The 24,171-nt window shown below is 58.0% G+C and overlaps 1 protein-coding gene across 1 annotated transcript; it reads right to left on the reverse strand.

Moving 5' to 3' along the window:
- Positions 1–1,343: 1,343 nt before the first annotated feature.
- NOP14 (NOP14 nucleolar protein) lies at positions 1,344–24,079 on the reverse strand. The gene is made up of 18 exons (XM_039232056.1): positions 23,831–24,079; positions 20,699–20,833; positions 20,099–20,240; positions 15,837–15,979; positions 15,233–15,367; positions 14,364–14,486; positions 13,322–13,450; positions 12,259–12,535; positions 11,271–11,401; positions 10,686–10,771; positions 9,528–9,663; positions 7,375–7,476; positions 6,717–6,870; positions 4,743–4,902; positions 3,549–3,696; positions 1,931–2,049; positions 1,690–1,845; positions 1,344–1,503 (listed from the first exon to the last, which is right to left on the reverse strand). The coding sequence occupies exons 1-18, from the start codon at positions 24,014–24,016 to the stop codon at positions 1,404–1,406; spliced, it is 2,562 nt and encodes an 853-aa protein (XP_039087987.1). The 5' UTR covers positions 24,017–24,079; the 3' UTR covers positions 1,344–1,403.
- Between the last annotated feature and the right edge of the window lie 92 nt (positions 24,080–24,171).

The following is a 24,171-nucleotide window of genomic DNA, read 5'->3' on the forward strand; positions in this document are numbered from 1 at the left end:
GTCCCTCCCCGCCGCCCGCTCCTGCCTGCGCGGGTGTCTGGGCGGCTCTGCGTGTGCGCCCGGGCCCGGGGCCCCGGGACCCCCAGCGTCCAGCCGGCCGCGCGCTGGCCTCTCTGCCACCGGCCCGGCCCAGGGCGGCGGGCTCCCACAGCTGCTCACCACCTCCGGCCACGTGCCCTCCGGGGGTCGTGGGACTGGTCGACACGAACTAGAACGCAACGGGAAGTTCTGGAAATGAGGTTCGGCGTCCAAGTTGACCTGCGGCCACAGCCCCCCCCCCCCCCCCGGCAGTCTGCACTCGCACACGCTCTTTACACCGTGTTAAACTCCAGGCAGAGCGAGCAGCAGCCACACGCTGCCCGACGGGGGCGGGGAGTCCTCTAACCGAGAAGCAAGCCGTAGGCACTTTCTCCACAGGACTCGTTCGGGCCGCGTTCCTTTTCCTCCAGCCGCGCCCTGGGGGAGGGGCAGGAGGGACGAGTGGCGACTAGTGGCCCAGAACGGCTCTCGTGGCCAAGCTGGTCCTTGCTGGGTTTCACCCCTTCTCGGGCCCCTGTATCCTCACCTCTGCCAGTCGAGGCAGAGCTGGGATGGGGCAGCCACACAGACCCTGCAGTTTCCGAGACTTCCGTGTGCAGGGGGTCCGGGGAGAGGCCCGGGGCGGGCAGAGCTCCGAGGGCCGAAGCTGGGCTGCCGGCCGTGCCACGCTCAGGGGACCGGACAGCGGGGGCTCGCCAGGGAGCCCGGGGCTGGGGGACAACAGCGGGGAGGGGAGGCCGGTGTGGCCCGGGGACGGGACCCTGCCAGGGGCCCCTGGCTTTGCGGAGCCGCGCAGCCGGCAGACCTCTGCCCCTGGGGCCCCCCCCCCCCCATTCCCACGACTGCCCTCGGCATTCAGCGCTCGGGGCCTACGGGCTCCGGCGGCTCCACCGCCCAGTCTGTCCAAGATCAAACTCCCACTTCTCCCCGCCGCCCTCAGGGAGGCCAGAAACCCATCCTGCCCCCCCGCCCCCCCCGGCCAGTCCTCAGACCTCGTGGTCACTGCCGTGGCGGCGGCCCCCGGGACCGGCTTCTCGGCGCGGGCACCAGCGCCACCTCGCAGGACTGGCTGCCCCACGTGACGTCGGCGCCAGACCCCGAAGCCCCTGCCAAGCGGAGGCCTCCGCACCTCACCGGGTGTTCCAGAACCTTACGTACAGGCTTCTGTACAGGAGCCAAGAGCCGTGGTCGTGCCCACGGAGCTGGCCCGCCCCCGGCCCCAAGCCCGGTGTCGGACTCCGTCCGGACGGAGGAGACCGTCCTGGGAGGTGAGCGGCGCTCACGAAGGAAGCAGAGGCCACGCCGACGTGTCAGCCGCCTTTATTACGGTTGGTCCACAGCATCGCCGCCCAACTTGCGAAATTTTATTTTTTGAACTTTTTCCTCTTCAGAGCCTTCCATTCTCCCTCCTGCGTAGCCAGACTGTTGAACAGGTGTTTCACTCTGCGCTTCCTTTCCGCATCCCTGCAAAGGCAAGGCCACAACCGTTTCCGGGGTTGGCTTCTCCGCCGGACGCCCCGCCCCCCAGCAGCGCGCGAGCACGCGCACGCGAGCGCGAGCGCGCCGGGGCCAGCCCCGCCCCGCCCCTCCCCTCCCCCCCGCTCGCCCCGCCCCGCTCGCCCCGCCCCGCCCCGCCCCGCCCCGCCTCACCGCTCCAGGGTCTCGGCCAGCTGCATGCGGGCCAGGAACTGGTTGTCCCTGCGGATCTCCCTGACGGCGCCTTTAAACTCCCGCCTGTGCTTGTGGACCAGCCGCCGCCGCTCCTGCTCCTCCCTGGTGCCTCCCTGCTTCCGCCCGAACTCCAGGCTGAGGGCGCAGAGGCAGCGTCACGGGGGTGCGCTCTCCCCCGGGGCTGTTCCCACCCGCCCGCGCAGGGGCCGCGGCTACGCACACTTTGACCAGCCGGGGGGTGAACAGCTTCAGCGGCACCGGCTTGCTCTTCTCGCAGACCAGCGGCCGGCAGCGCGGCTCCCGCTGCCCCATGGCGGCCAGCGCGTCCCGGCACAGCTCCTGGAATCGGGCGGGGGAGCGGAGGCTGCGGCAGGCCCGCCCGCGGGTGGCCCCCAGGCCCCGGGGAGAGACAGACGCGGCCTCCCGCTGTGCCGCCGCCCCCCCCCCCCCCCCGCTAAGTAAAGGGGCGCAGGCCCGGCTGAGCGGGAGCCCCCTTCACGCTGGCAGGGGTGGGGGCCCGCGCAGGGCGGGGCGGCTGGCAGCGCTGCAGAGGGTGTCGTGTTTGCACACCTGGGGGCGAGCACGGCCTGCGCTTCGGGGTCCCGCAGACCAGGTGCAACCTCCTCCCCCAGCGAAACCGCTCACAATGGGCGCCAGCGACCCGCCCGCCGTTACGGGCGCACACGGGCAGCCTTCGCTTGTACCCCGGGGGCCAGGGCTGCGGGGCAGCCAACAGGGAGCCACACGGTGGGGCAAGACTGTGAACCACCACGGCTGTGGTTCCAGAAGAGGTAGCCGGGCTTCTGAGGAACCTAGAAGGTTCCTCTCACATAGCTGTGCCCTGGAACTCAGGCCTCTGGCCCCACGGGCACAGCCCCCCGTCACCCTCAGCCAGCACAGCTGCTTCCAGGGCCCAAATCCCCGTCTCCACAGGAGCCGGATGTGCTGCGTGGTCAGCTCAGCTCGCCCAGGGTCGGTTAGCGCCATCGAGGCCAAATCCCGCAGGGCCATTAAAGGACAAGCCACAGCCGCACCGACAGTAAGACGGCACAGCTGTTGCCGCCTCAGCCTCATCAACTTCTACACGGTGAGGTGGCTCCATGTGGACAGAGGCCCGGCAGCCCGGGCTCGGAGGGTGACCAACAAGGACAGCTGAGCGGCCTGTCCGTGTGCCAGCGGGGTAGACGTGACAGACACACGGCGCGGAGGAGAGGGCAGGGAGGGCGTGGGCGGCCGGGCTCCCTGAGGACAGCGAGGGCATGAGCCACCTGTCTTTAGGGACAGTGCTCCAGGCCGAGGGAAGGGCGAGTGTGAACTCTGCAGATGAGGGGGTCCGAGCGGGTGAAGAGCGTGCCCGCTCGCATGGCCTCACGCACCACAGTCCCGCCTTCGCCTTCTGTCTGCTGGGCCTGGACGGCCGCTCAGACAGAAGCCCGTGGCCGGCTGGGGACGACCCGGAGAAGACGGGGGGGTGGGGATGTGAAGGTCGTGAAGGCAGGACTAAAACATGTGCCACAGGACTGGCGGCTGTTGAAGACACTGGTTGAGACAGATCAAGGGGGGTCCTTCGTGGCTTCTGCACCTCGTAAAGGACAGCGGGACTGTTCTCAGAAAACCCGTGAGGCCCGGGGCGACGCGGAGCCCAGAGCCGCTGCCCAGGCTGGAGGGCACGTGACCACAGGGCAGCTCGCAGACCAAGGTGCCGAGCAGACGCCGTGGGGAGCGCAGTGCCTTCCCGTCACCGCCCCGCCGCGCCTTCCGCCAGTGTCCCCGATCGCTAGAGCCACGGAACGTCGCCTGCCCTGCTCCCCACGCAGGGGGCAGCCGGGAAGCCTCACCTGGAGCTCCGGGGGCTGACTGCGGGCGGCCAGGTACTCCGTCAGCAGGGCGCGGAGGGGCCGCACGATGTCGTGGAAGGACGGCAGGGAGCCGTACAAGAGCACGCAGCGCTTCACCAGAGCCAGACACACGGCTAGGCACGACAGTCTGCAAGGGAGCGACACGCGGCGTCAGGGCAGGAGGGAGACGGGAGCTGGCTCCTTCCGGCGGCTCACTGCCTCCACCAACCGTGCTGGCAGCACTCAACCCTGAGACCCTGACCCGGGCCACGTAACAACTTTGAAAAGAGTGGCTCCGTGTTAGGTTTTAAATTACTATTTGCAAAATCAAGCAGACAGATCTTAAAAATTCTAGGAAAGTTGTTTTCTTTTTTCTTTCACGGGCTGGGTGGACATTTCTCCACAGAAGACATGTAAGTGACCAATAAGCAGGGAGCCTGGGGGGCTCAGTCGGTTAAGCGTCCGACTTCGGCTCAGGTCATGATCTCACAGTCCATGGGTTCGAGCCCCACGTTGGGCTCTGTGCTGACACCTCAGAGCCTGGAGCCTGCTTCAGATTCTGTGTCTGCCTCTCTCTCTGCCCCTCCCCTGTTCATGCTGTCTCTCAAAAATAAACTTAAAAAAATTTTTTTTTAAATGGTTAAAATGGCAAACCTTCTGTTGTGTACTTTACTACAACAAAAGAATACTTCAAAGAACCCCTAATTTAAAAAATCAGAGAATAAAGACCTCTGACAAAAATCCCTGGTCCTCCTCCTGTAGATGGGTGTTTGTGACCCGCCCCTATTCACATGTTGAAACCCAGTCCCCAATGTGACGGCATCTGGAGGTGATTAAGTCTCCCTATCCATGAACATGGGATCCATTTATTCAGTGATCTCTTGTAGTTTCAATAGTCTTTACTCTCCTTGGTTAATTCCTATATTTCATTCTTTTTGACATTATTATAAGAATTTTCTAATTTTCTTTTCAACTGGTCACTGTGTATAGGGAAATGCAGCTGATATTTTTATTGACTTTGTATTCTGTTTCTTCACTGAAATAACGTTTTAGATCTAACAGCTTTTCTGCAGAGTTTTTAGACTCTGCAGAGTGGACACTGGTGCGTCCTTAGGGTGCTAGGTCCCAGTCATGTCGGGCTCCAGGCCAGGCACTGAGGCACGCCCTCCCAGGAGCCCCAGGCCCTACACTTACCTCGTGTGGTTGGCCTCTGTCTTAGTCTGGGCCTTCAGTCCACTTGCCCAGTGAAGGGAGAGGCCTCTCCTCTGCCACGTGGCGATGTCCTCTTCATCAGAAACCAAGAGCAGCTCCGAGTTCTTCCCAGATGCTCTGAAAGGGTGCACCAGAGTGTAACCTGAATTCCAAGTGGGACAAGGACAGAGACGGCCTCTGAGCATTACTGGGCTCAGGGGGCAGGCTCTACATGGTGAGGCCTATAGAAAATTCACTTCTGACACAAACAGCCTATTTTTACCACGCACAGGTGGGACTGCAGCTTTTCTGGGGGTGCTTGAGGGGACAGACCAGGCTCTTGACCTCGCCAGGGAGGTGGGCAGTAGACACCACCCACACGACAAAAGTGAACAAGACTCTGTACCAGAGACGATGGTAGGGCGCCTGGGGGGCTCAGTCGGTTAAGCGTCCGACTTCGGCTCGGGTCATGATCTCACGGTTCATGGGTTCGAGCCCCACGTCAGGCTCTGTGCTGACGGCTCAGAGCCTGGAGCTGCTTCAGATTCTGTGTCTCCCTCTCTTTCTCTGTGCCTCCCCTGCTCACACTCTCTCTCTCTCAAAAATAAATCAACATTAAAAAAATTTAAAAAAAAAATAAGAGATGACGGTGGGCAGAGGAGGAGCAGAGTGGGGGAAGGTGGGAGGCGGATGGTAGTTAACCGACCAGGTCAGAGAACGCCTGTTGCACAGGATAAACGCCAGTGGAGAGGCCTTAACCCAGTTAATGCCCAGAAGAGCAACTGAGGCAGTGGGTACGGCCTCCCAGGCCTCCCGGGGTCCAGGCACGGCAAGGCCAGCAGTGGCAGGGCAAAGGGGGAAGGGGGGGGCTGGCAGCTAGCCCGCCCGCCGCCTCCCTGGACCCCAGCATCCAGTGCGTCCTGCTGCAGCCTTCACCGTGGGCTAGGACCACCTCCCAGCAGGCTCCCGGGGCCCAGCTACGCCTCTCCGGGCCCAGCAGCGCGGCCGGCACACGGAGCATACGGCGCGGGGTCAGTGTGACCGGGGAGCAGCGCCGCGTGGGGGAGGCTTTACTGTGAGGTCATGAGGGGACAGGACGGGCCCCATGTTTAGGCCACTGGATGGAGGGGCTGTGGGCACCCTCGGCCGCACCCCTGAAGATTTGAAATCGCCCCCCGCCCCCACCCCAGCACTAGTGAGGCGCTCCGCACGACAGGCGGCGTCAGATCTGCATCTTATCCCGGAGACACGATCTACGATCGGGGCAGGAAAGGTGACCCTACAGACACAGAAGAGCGAGGGGCAGAGACAGAGTGACGCCTCGACAACCCAAGAGGGAAGCCGGGTGGTGGTCACGTCCTGGGCGCGGGAGGCCAGCAGGGAGCGGAGAGTACGGGACAGTCTGGAAGATCAACAAACGCTACAACTCCTTCTTGTTATGTTGCTTTGACGGTTAGTCGTCCCAAAACTCCCGCGGCAGAAACTAGAAACTACAGAGCACGGCTGCGGCGCTAGAGACCACCTGAGCCACGCAAAGTGAGGGAGGTGTTCTTGCTGCACAGAGAAGGTAACGAGAAAATAGATCTTAATGATGTACTCATTTAACCCAAAATGTAACATCGTTATTTCAACACACAAATAATATCAAAAAACCTGAGCTGTCGTATGTATTTTTGACAGGGAGCGTGGTCGTCCGGGCTGTGTGTCACGCCCAGCACGCCACCGTCCAGGCTCATGGGTGTGGCTGCCACGGTGGACACAGAACGGGGTGCAGTGTGTCCACACAGCCATGCTCGCTCTCTCTCAAAGATAAACATTAAAAAAAGTGGGGGAGGAAAGGCTGCGACTCTGGATGGCAGGGCTCCCGACGGTTTGGTCTCTCTAGCGTTTCCGCGTCCCACACGCTCTACGGTAAGTAGGAGCTCCTTCTAAAAGCCCTAAAAAGGATGCTAACGTGCATCCCTCGCGCCAGCTCACCTCGGCTTGGCTTGTTCGGAGTTGCGATGTGGAGAATCCCGAGGAGGAAATTAACGAGCTCGGGGATGAACCTCTGGGACAGGGACACGTAATCCAGGAAGAGGCAGCACACGAACAGGCCCTTCACCGCATCCGGCAGGGACAGCACGGGGCACTGGCGCGGGACACGGGGCACGGTTAGTGGTCAGGAGCAACGTTCCGGAAGGCTGCGCCAGGTAGGCGACCTGGCTTCCCGAGCGCGGCCCCAGAGCCTCGTGTGCAGAGGTGCATGTGTGCGCCCCTTGTGGCGCGGCATTCAGGGGAGGGGCCCCTCGTGCTCTCCCTTCCCAGGGACAGTTGCCCCGGCAAGCAGCGCTGTCGGCCACCAGCCACGTGGGGACCAAGGAAGACGCCACTATCGGGGCTTTTTTAAGCCACGAGGGGAACAGAACCCCACGGTAGCCTTGATGCCTTTGCCTCGCACTTACCTTATCTGGTGTCACAGCCTCTGTAATCACATCTGGGGCCACTTCCAGCCTCAGCGATTCTGACTGGTTGTCTCCACAGGACCCCCCCCACTGCCTGCCTCCCCTCTGCTGGGTGACTTTCCCTCTGCGTGGCCCTAAAGGTCACCAGCCTCGCGCCGCCGTGGGCTCCCTAAGCAGGGCCGAGGACGCACCTTGGTGAGCAGCTGACTCATGCACACAAGCGCAGGCGTCACGACCGGGTGCCGGAAGTCGGAGGTTGGAAACAACATCCCAGCAAGTTTCAAATAAATGAGCTGAAAGACAAAAGCGTTACCACGTGGATTAAAAACAGTAAAGTAGGAGCGCCTGGAGGCTCAGTCGGTTAAGCGTCCGACTTCAGCTCAGGTCATGATCTTGCGGTTCGTGGGTTCAAGCCCGGCGTCGGGCTCTGTGCTGACAGCTCGAAGCCTGGAGCTGCTACAGATTGTGTCTCCCTCTCTCTGACCCTCCCCTGCTCGTGTTCTGTCTCTCTCTTTCAGAAATAAATAAAACATTAAAAAACAACAACAGTAAAGCAAAGCTTAAATGCAGCCTTTACGAAGGGCCCGATGACCAGCGGGCTCTGAGCGACCTGGTGAAGGGCGGGGGAGATGTCCCACCTTCGCCGCCATCTGGTTGCCAGGGCGGTGCCCCCCTGCACACGCTGGCACACGCCCGTTCTCTCACACCACACATGCCACAGTCCCCAGGGCGGCCGCTAGCGCTGACCAACACACCGACAGCCTGGCAGAAGCGGACAGCTCACCCAGGTGACTCCTCTTAAACACATGACCACGTCCTCGGCCCGACTCCCAGTGGGAGCCATGACGGTTTGTCCCTCTCATCAGCAAGGAAAAGCGGCAAGGCTGCTGGCGAGGCTCGGGGACCGGGAGACGGGCAGTGTAGACGGACAAGCACGGGGCCGGGGAGCGGAAAGAAGAATGCGCGGAGTCCCGCTGCACCAGGCTCGGCCCGGCCCCGAAGAACCCGGGTGTGAGCAGTGGCTCTGGGGACACAAACGAGACAGACGAGTCTGCGCACAGTGGACGGTGGCCCCAGAGACGGCCGGAAGAGGGCAATAACCAGAAGCAGTTACTTTTCGGGGACTCACCGGGCCAGGGACGCCCACAGACTACCCACCCCGGGAGGCACCCAAGAGCCTGGTTCAGAGATTAAAGCAGAAAAGCATCGGATCTGCAGATCCTTCATTTTGGCAACCAAGAAGTCCCCCAAAATACCCAGAAGTGGGTCACTCGGAAGATGTCAGGCCCACCCCAAGAGACCCCACCCCCTCCTTCCTGCTCCTGGAGGGGGCTCGACAGTCAGCCACACACCTATAGGAAGGCCTTCAGCAAAGCCCTCGCCCTCACCCTGACCGGGGACTCCAGGGGACACAAGGCACAGGGACGCAGAGGAGGGTCGGGCTCTCCCCCCGCCCCCGCCTCTTCGCTCTGCCAGCAACGGACCACGAGCGTTGGCTAAAGAGCCATCGTGATGGTTGATGGCCCCGGTTTAGTGACCGCTGCACCCAGGCAGTGACGCAGCCCCGTTCCGGGTCAGGTCAGGAACCCTCACGTCAGGTCTCCAGGGCAGGTGTTACTGTAACCATCACCCCCGCTTCCAGACAAGGAGAATGGCCAGGGCCGCGTGGCTCATGTAAGGAACAGGGACGGGGCCCAGGCGCCTGCCTATGCTCCGCTGCACGGTCCCCGCGCCAACACTCCACGGGCAGACAGGCCGCATCTCCTCGGCCACCAATCAGCAGTTCCATGGGAGAGTCTGCTAAGGGCTGAGGCTCAGAGAACGAAGTCGCAGCAACAGCACATGGACGCTGGCTCAGATCCTGGAGAAGCTTTAAAACCAGGCACATAAATCCCGTGCTTTTGTTTGTGAATCACTGTTACTTCGTTCCCACAGAAGAGCCTAGAATACGGGACAGACTGAGTAAGTACTTCTTCAAAGTCACTGAAGTGGACGATGCAGCCCGCGACTGCTACAGGCCACGCAGGTGCCCGGGGGAGCAGACTCCGGGGCAGGGCGGCGCAAGGGCTCGCGTCCTTAGCAAAGCACACTCGTTTTGTTCGCCCGGAGTCTCTGCCACCAAGGCCACACTCAGCCCCACTGGCGTGGAATCAAACCACAGTCTCTTCTCTCTCTTACGAAACACGGTTTAGTTCACTGTTAACGGATACACACCCCTTCCTACCTCGTTCCAGCCTGTTCTCCAGATCAGTCTGGAAGCTCTGGGGTACAGCAACCCTGCCCAACTACACACACTGTACTCAGTCAGCCCTCCCAGTGGCCAAGAGCGCTGGCCCCTGCTCACCACGTCCAGGCCCGGAAACGCCGCCCGGCCTCTGGCCTCAATGGCTCCTTCCATCTCGTGCATGGCGTCTCGGAGGACAAACTGTATGCAGTTGCTTGCAGATTCAGGAAACATCTGGCAAAGATTATATAACTGCCTGTTAATCAGAAACACAGGTCAGGGGAAAATGACTCCGGAGAACAAAAACAAAGAGCCCCCAAACATCATGGCCACCGCTTCCCTGCAAGGTCACCTGCCGACTGAGCACAGGCTCTGGAAGTCCGCGCAGGGACCCACTTTTCCTCTTACTGACCTGCCTGGCGTCCTTGCCGATCCAGATTATTCTTCTGGCAGGGCTTGTTTTATAACAATCTACACTCACTTTTGCCGCCTCTTTAAAAGCCCTGACGCTTTAGTAGCAATGGTAGTTGAAGGATAAGGCCGTCAGGACACATCTTACAGGACAGACTGAGGGGACCGTCCCAAGGCGCTGTCCACAGGGACCCGCCGGGTCCTCACAAGCCCGGCTGTGCTGGCAGACGGTGGCCCGGGGGTTGGGGTGCGCAGCGTGCAGCTGGCCCCAGATAGACACCCATAAGCTGCTGGCACTTACTGACCCTCCCTCCCCGCCCCTCCCTGCAGACGCCCTGGCCTGGGGGCCGCGCTCCAGCAGCTGCCTTCGCGGGGGTTCTAGCACAGGAGGGCGCCAGCCACGGCTGGGCAGGGCGGGAACTGGCGGGCCAGAGGGACTGGCTTCCCTGGCGCTCACAGCACGAGGCTGTCAGGCTCCGCCGAGGCGTGGGCCCAGAGCGGGCAGGTGCCTGCACTCCGTGAAGGAGTCTACCCCGTGTCCCTGACAGCTTTCACCCGTCCGAGCAGAGCCTGAAGTTTTATCGGTGAACAAAACAGAAAGTTAACCTTGAAACAAGTTTAAAGTGTTCAAGTGTCTCAAAGTCGACCTGTTTGCAGTTAGCACCTAGCTCTTGGGGGGGGGGGGTGGAGCGTGCTGACACCAGGCATGGGGGCGTCAGCGCTGAAATCACTGTAGCGGGTGTGGGCAGGGGGCGCCGTTTACAAGGGCAACCTTAGGAACTCCAAGGTGTGTTTTTGTGGCTGTTAAGTAGGATGAAAGTTGTTCAACTCAGCCCCACACTCCAGTTCACCACCGTCAGTACTTACACAACCAATTTATCAATTACTCTGAGGTCTGGTGGGTCGTTTGTGGCCAAATCTCCAACGTACTCCAAAAGGAAGCCAAACAGTTTCTGCAGAAACACGGGTTGGGAAGAGTTCAGCACGGACTCGGGATAAAAACCACAGGTACATAGGGCACTGTCACCCGTGCTCTGGCTGAAGCGCGTGCACACGCCTCAGGGCCACTGATGGGGGCACCCGACGGAACGCGGGCCGAGAAGCCTGCCGGCCGCTGGGGGCGGCGGGTTGGCCGGAGGCTGTGGGCTGAGGTGTGCGCTCACGCAGCGCGGTGATAACACGCAGGCCTGCAGAGCGACCAGAGCACGCCCAGCACTGCGCCCCGTTCCGTAAACATGCGGCACCTACGAGAAGTGGTGGCACTGCCCCAGCTACTCGTCTCCCGAGTCCGGCTCTGCCACCGACGGGTGAGCCACTCCCTGAGTGTGGGCGCCAGAGGTGGCCTGGGGCAGGGCTGGCCCTCGGCCTGCGCCGGGCTCGGGGCCGCGGGGCACGGAGGCCCACCTCACAGCGGTCAGCATGCTGACAGAGCGCGGCGACCCCGACACGTACTTCTAATTTTGCTTTGTTTCCCACCGCGAGGCTGGGGTGGTTGCAGGCCTTGATTCTCTCCAGCACCAAGAGCTGCTCTTCTGTCGATTTCCCCGATAATAAGGACCGTAGTTCCTCGTAGGACTCAGGCGCTGTCGAAAACACAAAAATGTGCCTCAGTTACTGTTTACAGTGAGATGCTCCTGATATCACGGAGGTTGAAAACAGAAAGGAACATCAGGGATATAACTTCACCAAGACACAATTTCACGTGTATTTTTCACAGATACGTTTCGCCTCCCACTCCAGCCACCTCTGTACATCTAAGATGTGCGTCCTCGGCCGAGGTGAGGTGGGACGGCTACGGCCAGTGACCAGGCCGCCGACAACCACCTCAATGAGAAAAGGACACCCCAAGTGCACACGGGGCGCCCAGGTGGCAGTTCTGGTGACCAGGCAGGCTCAGGATGCGGTGCAAGAAGCCAGCGAGCAGAGCGCCGCTGCCCCAGGCTCCCACAGGTCACAGGCCTCGCCCGACGTGTCCCCTCTGGGTGTGACCGTATGCCCTGGGACAACCTGGGGCTGCTCCTCTGCAAACTGGACAACACGATGCACGTTTGGGATGGGATGCCACGTGGCCACGTGACTGGCCGGGTCTGAACGCAGGAAGCCTCCTCCCGGGCGACGACCCAACCTCCCAGGCCCTGGCCTCCGGGGCGGCCGCGATGCCACAACAAAAGGCCGGCTGTGGACAGAGCACAGAGACCTCCTGAGGTCTCCATGTGGGGTCTTCACGCTGCTGCGGGCCCGCAAAACCATCTGCAGCCACACGACAGAGGCCGGACACCGAGGAGGGCGACACCACGAGACTTCAGGGGTGGACAGGTGCCTGTGCGCCCAGAAGTGCGCCCTCGGCCTCCGCTGCGCAGACGCAGCCCCAGTGAGGCAGACCTGTCACCAGGTCGAGGAGGTCACCCCCACACGGAAGGAGACCTGGCGGTCTGTCTACCTGCAAACGTGTAGGGCAGCTCCGCTCTGGCATCCTCTCGAGCTCTGCGACCGTCGCTTTGCGGCCTCTCCCCTGGAGCCCGCCGGGTCTGTCCGTCCTCGCCCACAGGCTGCCTGCTCTCCTCCTCGCTCTCCACGTCCGACTCCAGGTCCGAGTGCCGATCGGAGCCACTGCTCTCCTCGGAGTCCTCCTCACTGGGGTCGTCACCCTGCGCCTCTGCGCCCTTGTCGTCACTGGCTTCCCTGCTTTGCTCTTCCTCGATGCTCACCTTCCCGTCCTAGAGGGGAACAGGCGGGGAAGCGCAGGCCTCACTACCCCGGGAGAGAGCAGCTGGCACGTCCAGGAACCACGTCAGGGCGCTGCGCACAGGCGCACACAGCCTGGGTGACACTCGTCCTCGGGGACCTGGCGCCGCCTCGGGGCGCTCCTGAGCCGCGGGGCCTACTGACGGCCTCCCGAATCCTGGTCGCCAGGGCTCTGGGCAAGGGTTAGCTTGTGCCACAGAGCAGCAAGGCGTGGAGGGCGCACCACTGGCTTTGGGGCTGGGGGACGGCTGGTCAGCAGGGGCTTCCTGACACCTGGGCTGCGCCTGGGGGTGACCCCGACTGTGCCCTCCGGCTGAACAGCCTAGTTTTCTGGGAGCGCTCCCTTTCCTGCCTTGGGTCCTTCTCTGCTCAAAACACTGCATGTGTGTTCCCGCCCTGAAACCTGACTGATTCACTCTAAAGGGGAAAGGGTGTAGACTTTACAGACCTTGTGAACCAAAAACTACCAGTCTTAGCAACTCGATTATTTGATTCAACTCCCTCCACAGCAATGCTAGTCTTCCTAAGCCAAAGTGGCCGACGTTAACAGCACACAACGGGGGGCCAGCGTGCCCCCTCCTCTGGGCAGCCAGCCTGCCGCCAGGAGTGGTACCTGACCCTCCACCCAGACACAGAGCGACCGAGTGGCCTCGGAGATTTACACTTCCCACCCGTGATGCACCCGTTAAACAAGACACGAGAAGCTGTCCTTGTGAATTCAAGGACCAAGCCACCAGCAAAGGCAAACCACCACTCACTTTGTAAGAGAGCAGGCGCCTGTCCTCTTTGTCCAGAACAAAGCCATCGCTCAAGTCATCCGCTGACTGATGTGCTGGTTTAGTAGCGGCCTCCTCATCCTCTCCCAGCATCCTCCGCAGCCTCGCAGCCTGAGTAGGAAGAAAGCAAGGCTGTCTGTCGGGCTCACAGAGCCCAGGGGCAGGAGGCACGGCCCCTGGGGCAGCGGCTGGGAGCCTGCCGCCGTCTCTCTAATGTGCAGGCGCTGGTGGGCATCAAGCAGAAGACTCCCTATTGCACAGAAATGAAAATGAATGCTGTGGCACAAGAATGTTCCAGTCGCAAGGAAGGGAAGCCTGTTGTTCTAAGGACTTTCTGGCTAAATTATGCAGACTTCACTCCCCAGCGCACAGCCACAGAAGAGGGCAGGCACCTCTCGGTGAGGTCTGCGTGTCCCAGCCAGGAGCCCAACTCCACCGCTCTCTGGAAACATGCAGCCGACCAGACGCAGAACCGGGTGCCTACGTTCATCGAGTTTTTTAAATGTTTACTCGCTAACTTAATTTTTTAAAAATGTTTTTTATTTTTGAGATAGCACAAGCAGGGGAGGGACAGAGAGGGACGGAGGATCCGAGGCAGGCTCTGCACTGGCAGCAGAGAGCCCGATGCAAGGCTCGAACTCATGAACTGTGAGACGGTGACCTGAGCTGAAGTCAGATGCCTAACCAACTGAGCCACCCGGGTGTCCTGATTTTTGTTTTAACGTATAAAATTTTAGAAGCCTTCTTTAAGGCACAAAAAAAGTTGAGAAAGCATGCATTATGTTGTTAGCAGTGGCTCTGAGTCACAAGGATCAGAGCAAACATTCACTGGTTAATTGGTATATTTGAATATTATCTGCATTTTTTTGCTTTTATAATAAAAAGGGATATTTATAGTAAAATAAACATAAACTTCAAAGAATCTAAGGGGACTCTGTTGATAAAGCAGTGCGTCTGCGGCGCCCTCACAGAAGGCCGAAGAAAGGCCTCCCACGCGGCCCACGCGGCCCGGCCACAGCCTCACCTCCAGCTTCTCCAGCCGCTCCTGCTCCTCCTTTGCCAGCTCCTCTTCCGTCTTCATCCTGTTAGAGGGCTGGGCCTTCATTTCAAAGCCAAGTTCACGGACCATCATGTCATAGGCGTCAGGCTAGGGGCAGAAAGAAGAAACTTTTCATTTTTAGTTTTTTGTTTTTTTAATGACCTGCACAGCCAGCTTCCTGCACCGCCAGTAACCCCTGGACGCCACAGTAGACAAAGCCAAACCACAGCTGGGTCTTTTCTTCTTGAAAGAAAGCTGTTCCAGTCAGTCTTGGGGACGCTTTAAGTGAGATACATAGAATTTTTCACTGCTGGGAAATTCTTCTGAAAACATACCTGCTTTAATAAAAGTAACCGCTGCTCACTTAGGCATGAAACCCACAAAATGCGGGTTGCGTCAAGGCAGCAGTGACAGTGAGTGACTCACAAAGGATGGACACACGACATGGTCATTGGGTGAAATCCTAGGTGTCTCCTGGAAGCCAGTCACTCATGTGGATGCAGCTTTCCCAACAATTCAGACTAAAAAGAACGCGGTAGGAACCATACACCGTTTGGAGGGGAAACTAAGTAACTGTACACACCGACAACAAAATGTGTGACAGAATTCAAACACCAGCTGACGGAGGCCTCAAGGCTCTGTAACAAAACACGAACATTTTCTTTAGCTTATTCAGAAGCAGACACGGAAGTCACTTTTTGTCTCTTTCTACGCTGACGCTGTATGCATCGGAGAAGTGCCTGCCCACGGGAGACGCAGGGCCTAAGAGGAAACCCTGTGGACGTCAGGACAGGCCAGAGGCGAAGCCGGCCACCACGTTTCCCCAGAGAAAGGTCAATCAACTCAGCTCCCACCTTGGGCTTCTCCTTCCCGTCCCTGCTGTCAGATCTGGGCGTTCTGTGTACGAGCAGAGTCTGGATCTCTTTCCAGTCCTGGTCCAGCTTCTCCGTGAGCTCCAGGGCACCTTCTCGCTGCGCCTGCCTCTCCCTCTGGGGAAAGAGAACAGACGGCGCGTGACGCCGCTGCTGGCCCAACCGAGCCGCCCACGCCAGTGTCCAGGCCACACTCGACGCAGGCTCAACACTTAAAGTATCAGCAGAGTAGAGAAACCGTGAGAAATTCGTATCGTAAAAGCAAAGCTACAGAGTCTCATCACTCAGAAGTAATTTCCTGCTATAAATTACTCATCGAGATGCTCCGAGCAGTCAGCTGGTAGTGAAACCATGATAAAACAATGTCAAAATACAAAACCAACCAGCCAAAACACACCCCTCCCAGAAACACAACAGACTATGAGAAGCATACGCATGGTGAAACCTAAAATATGCCTATTCACAATTAATGCTTCTACTAAGCACACAGAAAATGTTAAACGCAGCCTAAAAACGCACGGGAAAAGTCCCCAAGCGTTCTGTGAGCGTCTCTGTGGCAGAGGCCCCCCCGCGTCTGCCTGTGCACCTTCTCCTGTTTCGATTGTGCGATGAGCTCCTCAATCAGCTCTCTGCGTGACCGTGGGATCCCCCCCTCCTCGCCTTGCTGCTGAGCGGTCTTCTCGTGAAGGAGCACGCCCCCGCCTCCAAAATGGGTGGCGGTCAGCTCGGCTGCGGACAGAGAACAGAAAACGCGTCTGTGAAGCCCGGGTGCTGGCGCAGGACCCGCTCCCTGCCAGGGTCCACCAGCGTCTAGCGGGTGTGGTCGGGAGAACCGACTCCGTGTACCGGAAGAAGCGGTCACATGCAGCAGCTGCACGAGAAATATCCAAGACAAGCCCTCCAAGAAAACCCAGACACGAAATACCACCTGACCTCGACCTGATGGCTAGAAACCCCAAGGATCTACTTGCTAATTACATTCAAGTCTCATGAAAGACCAGCAAATTCAGGTAAACAAGCTGAACTCTGGGTCTTAGGAGGGGAAGTCCAGGATCAGGCCACGTCAGAGCCCACATTCTTCATGCCTTCTCGGGCAAGGACTCAGAGGTCAAAAAGTCCCGAGGCCAGGAACCCGAGCCAGTGGCGTAAGACGCTGCTGTTCGGCCGGCCCCGATTACCAGGGCAGTTACTGTGGGAATCATCCCCTCTGGAACGGAAAGAACACTTAAAACCCAGTATCTCAGATGAGAAAATGGAGGCTCAATCCCCTTCCAGTAATAGGAACAGATCTTCCAGGCTGCCTTCCCCAGCGGGGGCCCCGGTCCCACATGGCTGGCGGCCTCAGCCCCCTGCCCTCGTTCCCCGCCACACCCGTGCAGGCACCGCCGCCACCTGCCGCGATGGCGCCCGCACCTGCTCCCTGCCACAGCCATGCGGGGAACGCGTGCACAGGAAGGAAGCACACAGTACATGACCCACCGACTCCAGCCAGGCTCTGGAGGCTGCCGGTCAGTGACGTCAGGTTTCCACAGCTCAGTCACCAGGGCTGGGGCTCCACTCCCACCCGCTCTCAGCTGAGAAAACTAGAAGCCTCGCCCACCCAACCAGAGAGCGGCTTTGGGGCTCATCCTCCATCCCTCAGTCACTGCACAAGTGGCCGGGCCATCCCTGCCCATCCCTTCCCAGCTACTCAAGGAAACGACCTGAGCAATTCAACCGCCTTTGCCCACATCAAATTTTCTCATTTCTATCGGGTCACTATCTGATTTCTCTCCCGTCAAAGCACTCTGACCACCCTCCCCCCACCCCACGCCCGCGGGCCCTTTAGTCTTGGCTCTTCCATCAGTGCCCTTGGCTTCCTGCCTCCTCACCAGTTCTCACTGTTCCTACCACGAGGGGCTCGGCGCCCTTACCACTCCTTCCTGGAACGACGTCTTCTGTGAGTTCCATCTGCCCTTTCCCTCCCACCCTCAGGCTGCGGCTCCTGGGCTGAGGCCTCCCCAGGATGTCTAACAGCATTTCAAACCGAATGAAGCCAGTCCGGGTCACAATCTAGCCCATCCCAATGTCTGGCAGTCCCACCTTAGCAGGTGCTCAGGTTGAACCCCTGGGAACCCTCGGATCCCTCCCCTCCTCCCACACCCACATCTAATTCACCCAGCAATCCTGGCTCGGACCTACTGGCTGCGTCGGTCCACGCTCTACGCCCTCTGATGGCTTCTGGTCCTCGGTAGAAGCCAGAATCTTTCCTGCGGCCTTGGTAGCTCTGGTCCACCCGCCTGTTACCACCCTCGCTCCAGGCGCGCTCCCACCTGAGGCGAGGGCCTTCCTGGCCACACATGCCCGGGTCTTTACTGGTCACCGCCTTCTTTCTGGGTGAGGCTAAAATCAGGACCACCTGCCTGGGATTTGTTTTACTTTTACCCTACAGCACTTTGCTTTCAATTATTCCATATAATTTAGTGTTTTTATTTACTGTCTGGGTCTCCCTGGCGGTATGTGAGCTGCAGGAGGGTTCTATTCACTGCTATTCTTATAGCACCAAGAACAGTGCCTGCCACATAAGCCAGTATTTATTAAATAAATGATTCCTCTGCTTCTTGGAAAATTTAATTTATCAGAAAACACTATTTAGTATTTTAGTAATTCAAGACTGTTAACAATATTTTCTAAAAATAAAAATTTACAAACCACCAAATGATAAGGTAGTGTTACATGAGAAATTCAGTCACGGGGCGCCTGGGTGGCTCAGTTAAGTGTCTGACTTTTGATTTCAGCTCAGGTCATGGTCTCATGGTTGTGAGATTTAGCCCAAGTCAGGCTCTGTGCTGACAGTGCAGAGTCGGCTTGGGACTCTCTCTCTGACCTTCCCCTGTACGCACGCACTCTCTCAAAATAAACAAACATAAACAAACAAATTCAGTCTCGGAAAAAAACCTTCCATCTTCAGTGTACTTACGGTAGGATTTAACCAGCAAGGTTTTTTGTTGTTTTTTTTTAAATATTTTTATTTATTTCTAGGAGAGAGAGAGAGAGACAGCATGAGCAGGGGAGGGTCAGAGAGAGAGGGAGACACAGACTGAAACAGGCTCCAGGCTCTGAGCCGGCAGTCAGCACAGAGCCCGACGCGGGGCCCGAACCCACAAACTGCGAGAGCATGACCTAAGCGAAAGTCGGACGCTTAACCGACTAAGCCACCCAGGCGCCCCAACCAGCAAGTTTTTTAGATACTATATATTCTGAAATCCAACTACAGTTTATAGTATGTTAGATGCTTGTTTCTATAGTGTGATAGAGAATAACACCGTGGCTTCAGTTTAGAGTCCAACCCCAAGGGATCTGAGGCCTAGCTCCACCTGGCTGTGCAGCCCCAGGCAAGGTCCCAAGGCCCAGCCGCAGCCTCTGCAGCTACACAATGGGGAACAGCAGCTACCTGACAGGGTTGACCCTCACAATGAACCTCTCCTAATCTAGAAGAGTATACGTGCGGCTGGACAAAACAGAATGTGTTTCCTAATGATTCAGTTGCAAAGTTTTAGCAGGTATACATATTTTCAAATATAGGAGCTTTTCTTTTCTCAACTGCCTGGGTTTTGACGAGCTTATAACCAAAATCACAGGACGCCAGGAAACCTCTAACGAACGGTCAAGCTCCTAAGACCCGACACCGGGAGGAAGACATGGAACCCAGCGTCTTCTCCAGACACCCGAGCAACATGGCCTCTTGTGCCAACAAGGCCGAGGCCACTCTCCCTGTGCAGAGCAGGTGGGAAACACGAAGGTGCCAAGCGCCTCCCTTTACCCAGTGACTTATGACCAGCCAGGTGACCGTGTTTCCCAGGTGAGCACGCACAAAAAATCCCCGATAATGAGAAGCGCCAAGAGAAAGGCACAGAAGACGAAGCTGGTCTACCCCCCCAGGCTTGGCAGGGTCGTGGTCCCGTCCGCAGTGCCGTGGAACAGAACCATGGGCTGCTCTAGGTCCTAAGCCTCTGAGGGTGGGATCATCCAAAGTTCAAAGGGCAATCATGGCTTCACTGCCCTAGCTTTCTACACACTATGAAGACAAAAGCTTTAAGACAGCTTTAGTTTCTGCATCTTTCTGAAGATGTTGGAAAATGGCACACTAACTTTTTTTTTAGTTTATTGATTTATTTAAAGTGCACTTGCTTGCATGCACATAAGCAGGGGAGGGGCAGAGAGAGAGGGAGACACAGAGTCCCAAGCAAGGTCTGTGCTGTCAGTCCAGAGCCCCAGGTGGGGCCCGATCACACAAACTGTGAATCACGACCTGAGTCAAAATCAAGAGTTGGACACTCAACCCACTGAGTCACCCAGCTGCCCCAACATTAATTTAATCTGCTTTGTTGCCATCTATAAATAAGAAGCCCAATATTACCCGCTCCCCAAACTGCCATAATTGGTTCCGTGGTAGTAAAGACTATAAGAACCACGTAAACACCGTTGGAACAAACATTCAGACCAAACTGACCAAAGTAACAGCAAAGCAGCGTGGGTCAGTGCAGAGCGTCAGTGAGGTGGGTTCTGCCCAAGGCTCCGACCCACGGACACAGCAACCACCTTGTCTCTGAGCTATGGGTAAAATGAGCTGGGGTGAAGTTCAAGTAAGATAAAGGATATGGAAGTGCTTTCTCGGCCCACAAAGGCGTTTATCTATGCACGTATACTTCTTCTAGACATCGTGAGAAAATACACAGAAGACCCTGTTACGTGCACAATGTCCTGAGAGGCTAGTGATGTAACACTTGCCCCGCATTCTCCTAGGTCTCCAAGAGGGGCAGGAGGAAAGTAATGACGATCAGGCTGGCCCCTGTTCCCGGCCCTTACCAGACAGCGTCCCTCGCTCCTCAGCATCACTGTCACTATCGACGATATCGTTATGTTTTTCGATGTCTGCCAAAGACTGGCCGTAATGAGTTAATTCTTCATCTTCATTGAGGTTGTAGATGCTTTTTTTTTCATGTTGTCGCTGACAGAAGGGGAAAAAAAAATCAGTTTCCTAAAAGTTCCCCACCATTTAATAGCAAAAATCAGCTATTTTTCATTATGTGCATAATGTAACAATGTAGCCCAAGCAGTTTCCAGCTTATTCGGGTCACGTGAGCAGTGATTTGGATGTCAACAGGACGCCTGGATGGCAGCTGGATCGAGGGCCAGCTCGGCCACAGGTCAATCATGCCGCTTTACCTCCCAGGACGCTCCACGGCTGATTCGCTCTCTGCCGACCTGGCCACAGCGCAGCTCAGTCAAGCTCTCCAGGGCGCATCCCCGCTGCGGGCCGGTTCAGATACTCTCCCACCCAACGTGGCCGAGCGTGAGCGCCCACACAGGTGTAAGTGAGCAACGGGGAGGGGCGACGGCCTTCTCCGTGTGCTTGACGCTTGTGCAGTCTACAGCATAAGGCCCGCGTCCACTCGTCCTGCGTACCTGCTGTTCCAGGGCAAACCTCTTGGTCATCTTCTCCTCCGGGCTCATGTCGCTACTGTGTTCCCCCAAACGCTTATCTGTGAACACGTTGGACTTATCCCTTTCCTTGTATTCTTTGAGTAACGTCTGGGTTCGCTGGAAAACAGATCATAGAACAACAACTCACACCGGTCCCGGCAATTCGGAGCGCTGATGGCTTGGGGGTCTTGGTCCCTAAATGTTCCTCCAGGACACAGGATGGTTCCAGTGCCACCTGGTCCTTCTGTACGCCTCAGACCACTGAAACCAACGGTCAAAATCAAGGGGCTGATCTACCAGCTGGAAGCTGGGTTGTCAACACACAATGGAGACAAAGAGGGGACTGCATGGAGCTCAGGGGGTCCTCAGAGCGGGCTTTAGGACTTCCCCGTTAAAGAAGGCTAAAGAAAAACAGCAGCAACCCAAAGAAAGCAGGACGCTGGAGCACGCGGGGCGGGGGGGTGGGGGGGGCTCCGTCAGGGGCAGAAGCTGGAGGAGCTGAGGCTCTGGCCGAGAGGGAAGGAAATATGAACAAGGACTTGAAGAAGAAGCCATATGTGTAAACCGTAACGTCATGACCAATTACAGACACAAACACTGCGGTAAGGAGTGCCTGTTTTCTCTTTGGTACATATATGCCTTTATTCATATGCTCAGTCAATCCTTGTTACTCTCGGATTCCAGGTCTGTAAATCTGTCTGCTTTGCTGAAGGTTATTTGTGACCCCAAACCACTACCTGCAGACTCTGGGTGGCACCTAACCTCTCCGTCCACCAGAGGCCTCACCCATAAAAAGGAAGTCATGGTAGTACTCGCCTCAGGCTGTTGGTACGGGAGCACAAGAGTTAACAAAAGATGGCTCAGGACAGAGCCGGGCACAGGTAAGTGCTATGTGTCACACTCAAGTCTGGGTTTGGGTCTTAGCTCACCCACTCCCCACCTGAAGAAAGTTCTGGAACTGTTCTTGTCTCAGGTTCCTCATGTATAAATGGAGATAATAGCAGTACTTCCCTCAAAAGGCTGGTAGCAAAGCAGCCAACAGTGAGGATTCCATATGAACTCCTTAGCACAACAGCCATTCCATTGTGAGGGATCAAGGACATGTTAACTCTGATTATTTCAAAGTTCTGTGAGAAATGGGGAAGGTGAGGCACAGCTTTGAGACTGTGCTGGGACCGCACACAGGTGCTGCCCAAAGCGCTGCCACGGACCAGAGTGAGGGCACACAGGATGGTGAATTTACTTCCTTCCGAGGGACCCTCACTGAGAAGACCCAGCCCCTCCCTCCTCCGCCTGGTCTGCTCCCCGCCCCCACATCAAGCTTTAACTGCCCTGGATGACCGGAGTTCCCTTGGGACAGCTCTGACCTCTTCCTCCCCATGCTGTGCCGCACTCTACATGACAGCGGACAACAGGGGACAGTGTACCTTCGTCCCCACCTGTAACATTCCGCTCACCCTTCCCAGCTGGAGTGTGACTCCCGCTATGAAGAAGTTTCTGATTTTCCTATTATACCTTCTCCAGACTGTGAGCCCCCAAAGCACTCAGGTCCTACTTCTGATTCCTTCAAAGGCTTGTTTCTACTAAGTACTTGGGCCAAGCACTGGGGATCAGAGGAGGCACTAACACTCCCCCCCAGGCCACGGGCACAGAGCATGCGGTGCCTGGGGCACACAGACGCGTGGCACCTGACAGGTGAATCTGTCAGGTACTCCAGGCACAAGCAACCTGCCCTGTTTGGGCTGCAGGGCTTAGGAAAGTATCAGAGGTGGTGACCTGCACTGGCCCTCAGGAGCTTGGGGGGATAAGGCAGGCTTTTTTGGACAAACTGAGTTGTACAAGGCAAAGCAAGAACAACAGGTTGGGGCCAGATTGTGAAAGGAGTCCGAGAATGACAAGCTGAGAAGTTTAAAAATAATAATAATAATAATAATAATAATAATGCTCCCTATGTGCTAAATGTGCTATTTATTTAAAGAAAGATGAATATATCATCCCCACTTTAGAAATGAGAATACTGAGGCTTAGGAGGTGAAAATAAACACGGCTCCTATAGAGCCCACACCAACCCATCCACAAGCCTGCCCTGGGGTTTACCACGGGGAACCCATCACAGGCCATCCTAAGTTTGTCGTGGCCGCTCCTGGCAGCAAGGATGCCGTCTGCTTCAGTTCAGAGACGGACTGGATGTGTACAGCAGAACAGTCGGCTGTAACTAAAAGGCAGGAGGTCGAGTCTCAGGCGCCCTTATCTCCCAGCAGCTAGAATAGAACTGAGACATTCAAACCAGTGCAACCCCTGCCCCCCTTACCAGTGCGAGACCTTGGGAAACGTACAGCCCTTTCTGCACCTTAATTCTCCCACCTATCTTTTCAATAAGATACTAATGGATCTTCCTTACAGAAGCAACAAATACCCTAAACAAACCAAAGAACTGTCTCAGAGGCTCTGCATAGATCAGAGAATGCCATCCGCAGATGACTCTGGGGCGCTAACTAGCTAAGTACAGGAAAGAAGGAAGCATTTGTTTCCTCTCAAGGGACAAGGTGCTGCGCTTGGAAACACAGAAACGCTTGCTCTCCAAACGTCTGGGAAGCATCGCGCGCATGCCCGCCCGGAGGAGAAGGGCACCCACAATCCCCGAGCCAGCAGCTCAGGGTCCCCAAGAGGCAAGGCTGTAGGAGGTGCGCGCAGGGGTCACGGGACACAGAAGCGATGACCCGCGCCGAAGGGAGACCAGCACGCGTGTACCGCACCCCGGCGGAGCAGCAGCCGCTTTTCAGGGCAAGGTCACTGCCGCGCGTGCAAGGGAAGCCGGCGCGAAGGCTCACACGACACACCAGACACGGAACGCCCAGCTGTGCCGGCAGGACCCTGACGCCTGGAAAGAAGCGCATCGGTCTCTCCTGGCGGCCCCGAGGCGGCAGCGCCCATCGGACCCCGTTTCACCGCCGAGGGACCGCGGCGGCCCCGGGCACGTGCCCGCGGCTACTACCCCCGACTCCCGTTTCACAGCCCCGGGCACGTCCCCGCCGCTCCCCCCGACTCCCGTTTCACCGCCGGGGGACCGCAGCGGCCCCGGGCACGTCCCGGCTACGCGACCCCGCCGCTCACCTTCTGGATGGCCCGCGCACGCGACACCCCAGGCAGCCCCACGGCGTGGCGCGCCTTCCTGCCCAGGACCGGGAACTTCTGCCGGTTGACCTTCACTTCGAACGGGTTGGGGCTGGGCCTCGCGCGGCCTCCAGCCGGGGCCCCCAGGGCCTTCCCGCGCGCCGCGGCCCTTCCAGCCTTCCCCATGGCTCGCCCGCGTCACCGCCGAGGCGCACTCGGTAGGCCGCACGGCACGGCTCACTCCCTCCGGAAACGCACGCGGGAACCTGAGAATCGCCCCGCCCGCGTCCCGCGAGAACTGAGCCAGCGAGAAGCACACGCGACCGGCAAGCTGGCCTACG

This window comes from Hyaena hyaena, unplaced genomic scaffold, assembly GCF_003009895.1.
Source record: "Hyaena hyaena isolate Hyena2069 unplaced genomic scaffold, ASM300989v1 scaffold_63, whole genome shotgun sequence".
NCBI classification, from domain to species: Eukaryota; Metazoa; Chordata; class Mammalia; order Carnivora; family Hyaenidae; genus Hyaena; species Hyaena hyaena.

Bases quoted from the DNA above. Each gene is read 5' to 3' on its own strand.
- NOP14 (XM_039232056.1), bottom strand. From the start codon at position 24,016: ATGGGGAAGGCTGGAAGGGCCGCGGCGCGCGGGAAGGCCCTGGGGGCC. The intron at 20,241-20,698 runs GTACGCAGGACG...CCCTTCTGTCAG, and splicing joins GGTTTGCCCTGGAACAGCAG to CGACAACATGAAAAAAAAAG. The intron at 1,504-1,689 runs GTGAGGCGGGGC...TTGCCTTTGCAG, and splicing joins CTGGCCGAGACCCTGGAGCG to GGATGCGGAAAGGAAGCGCA.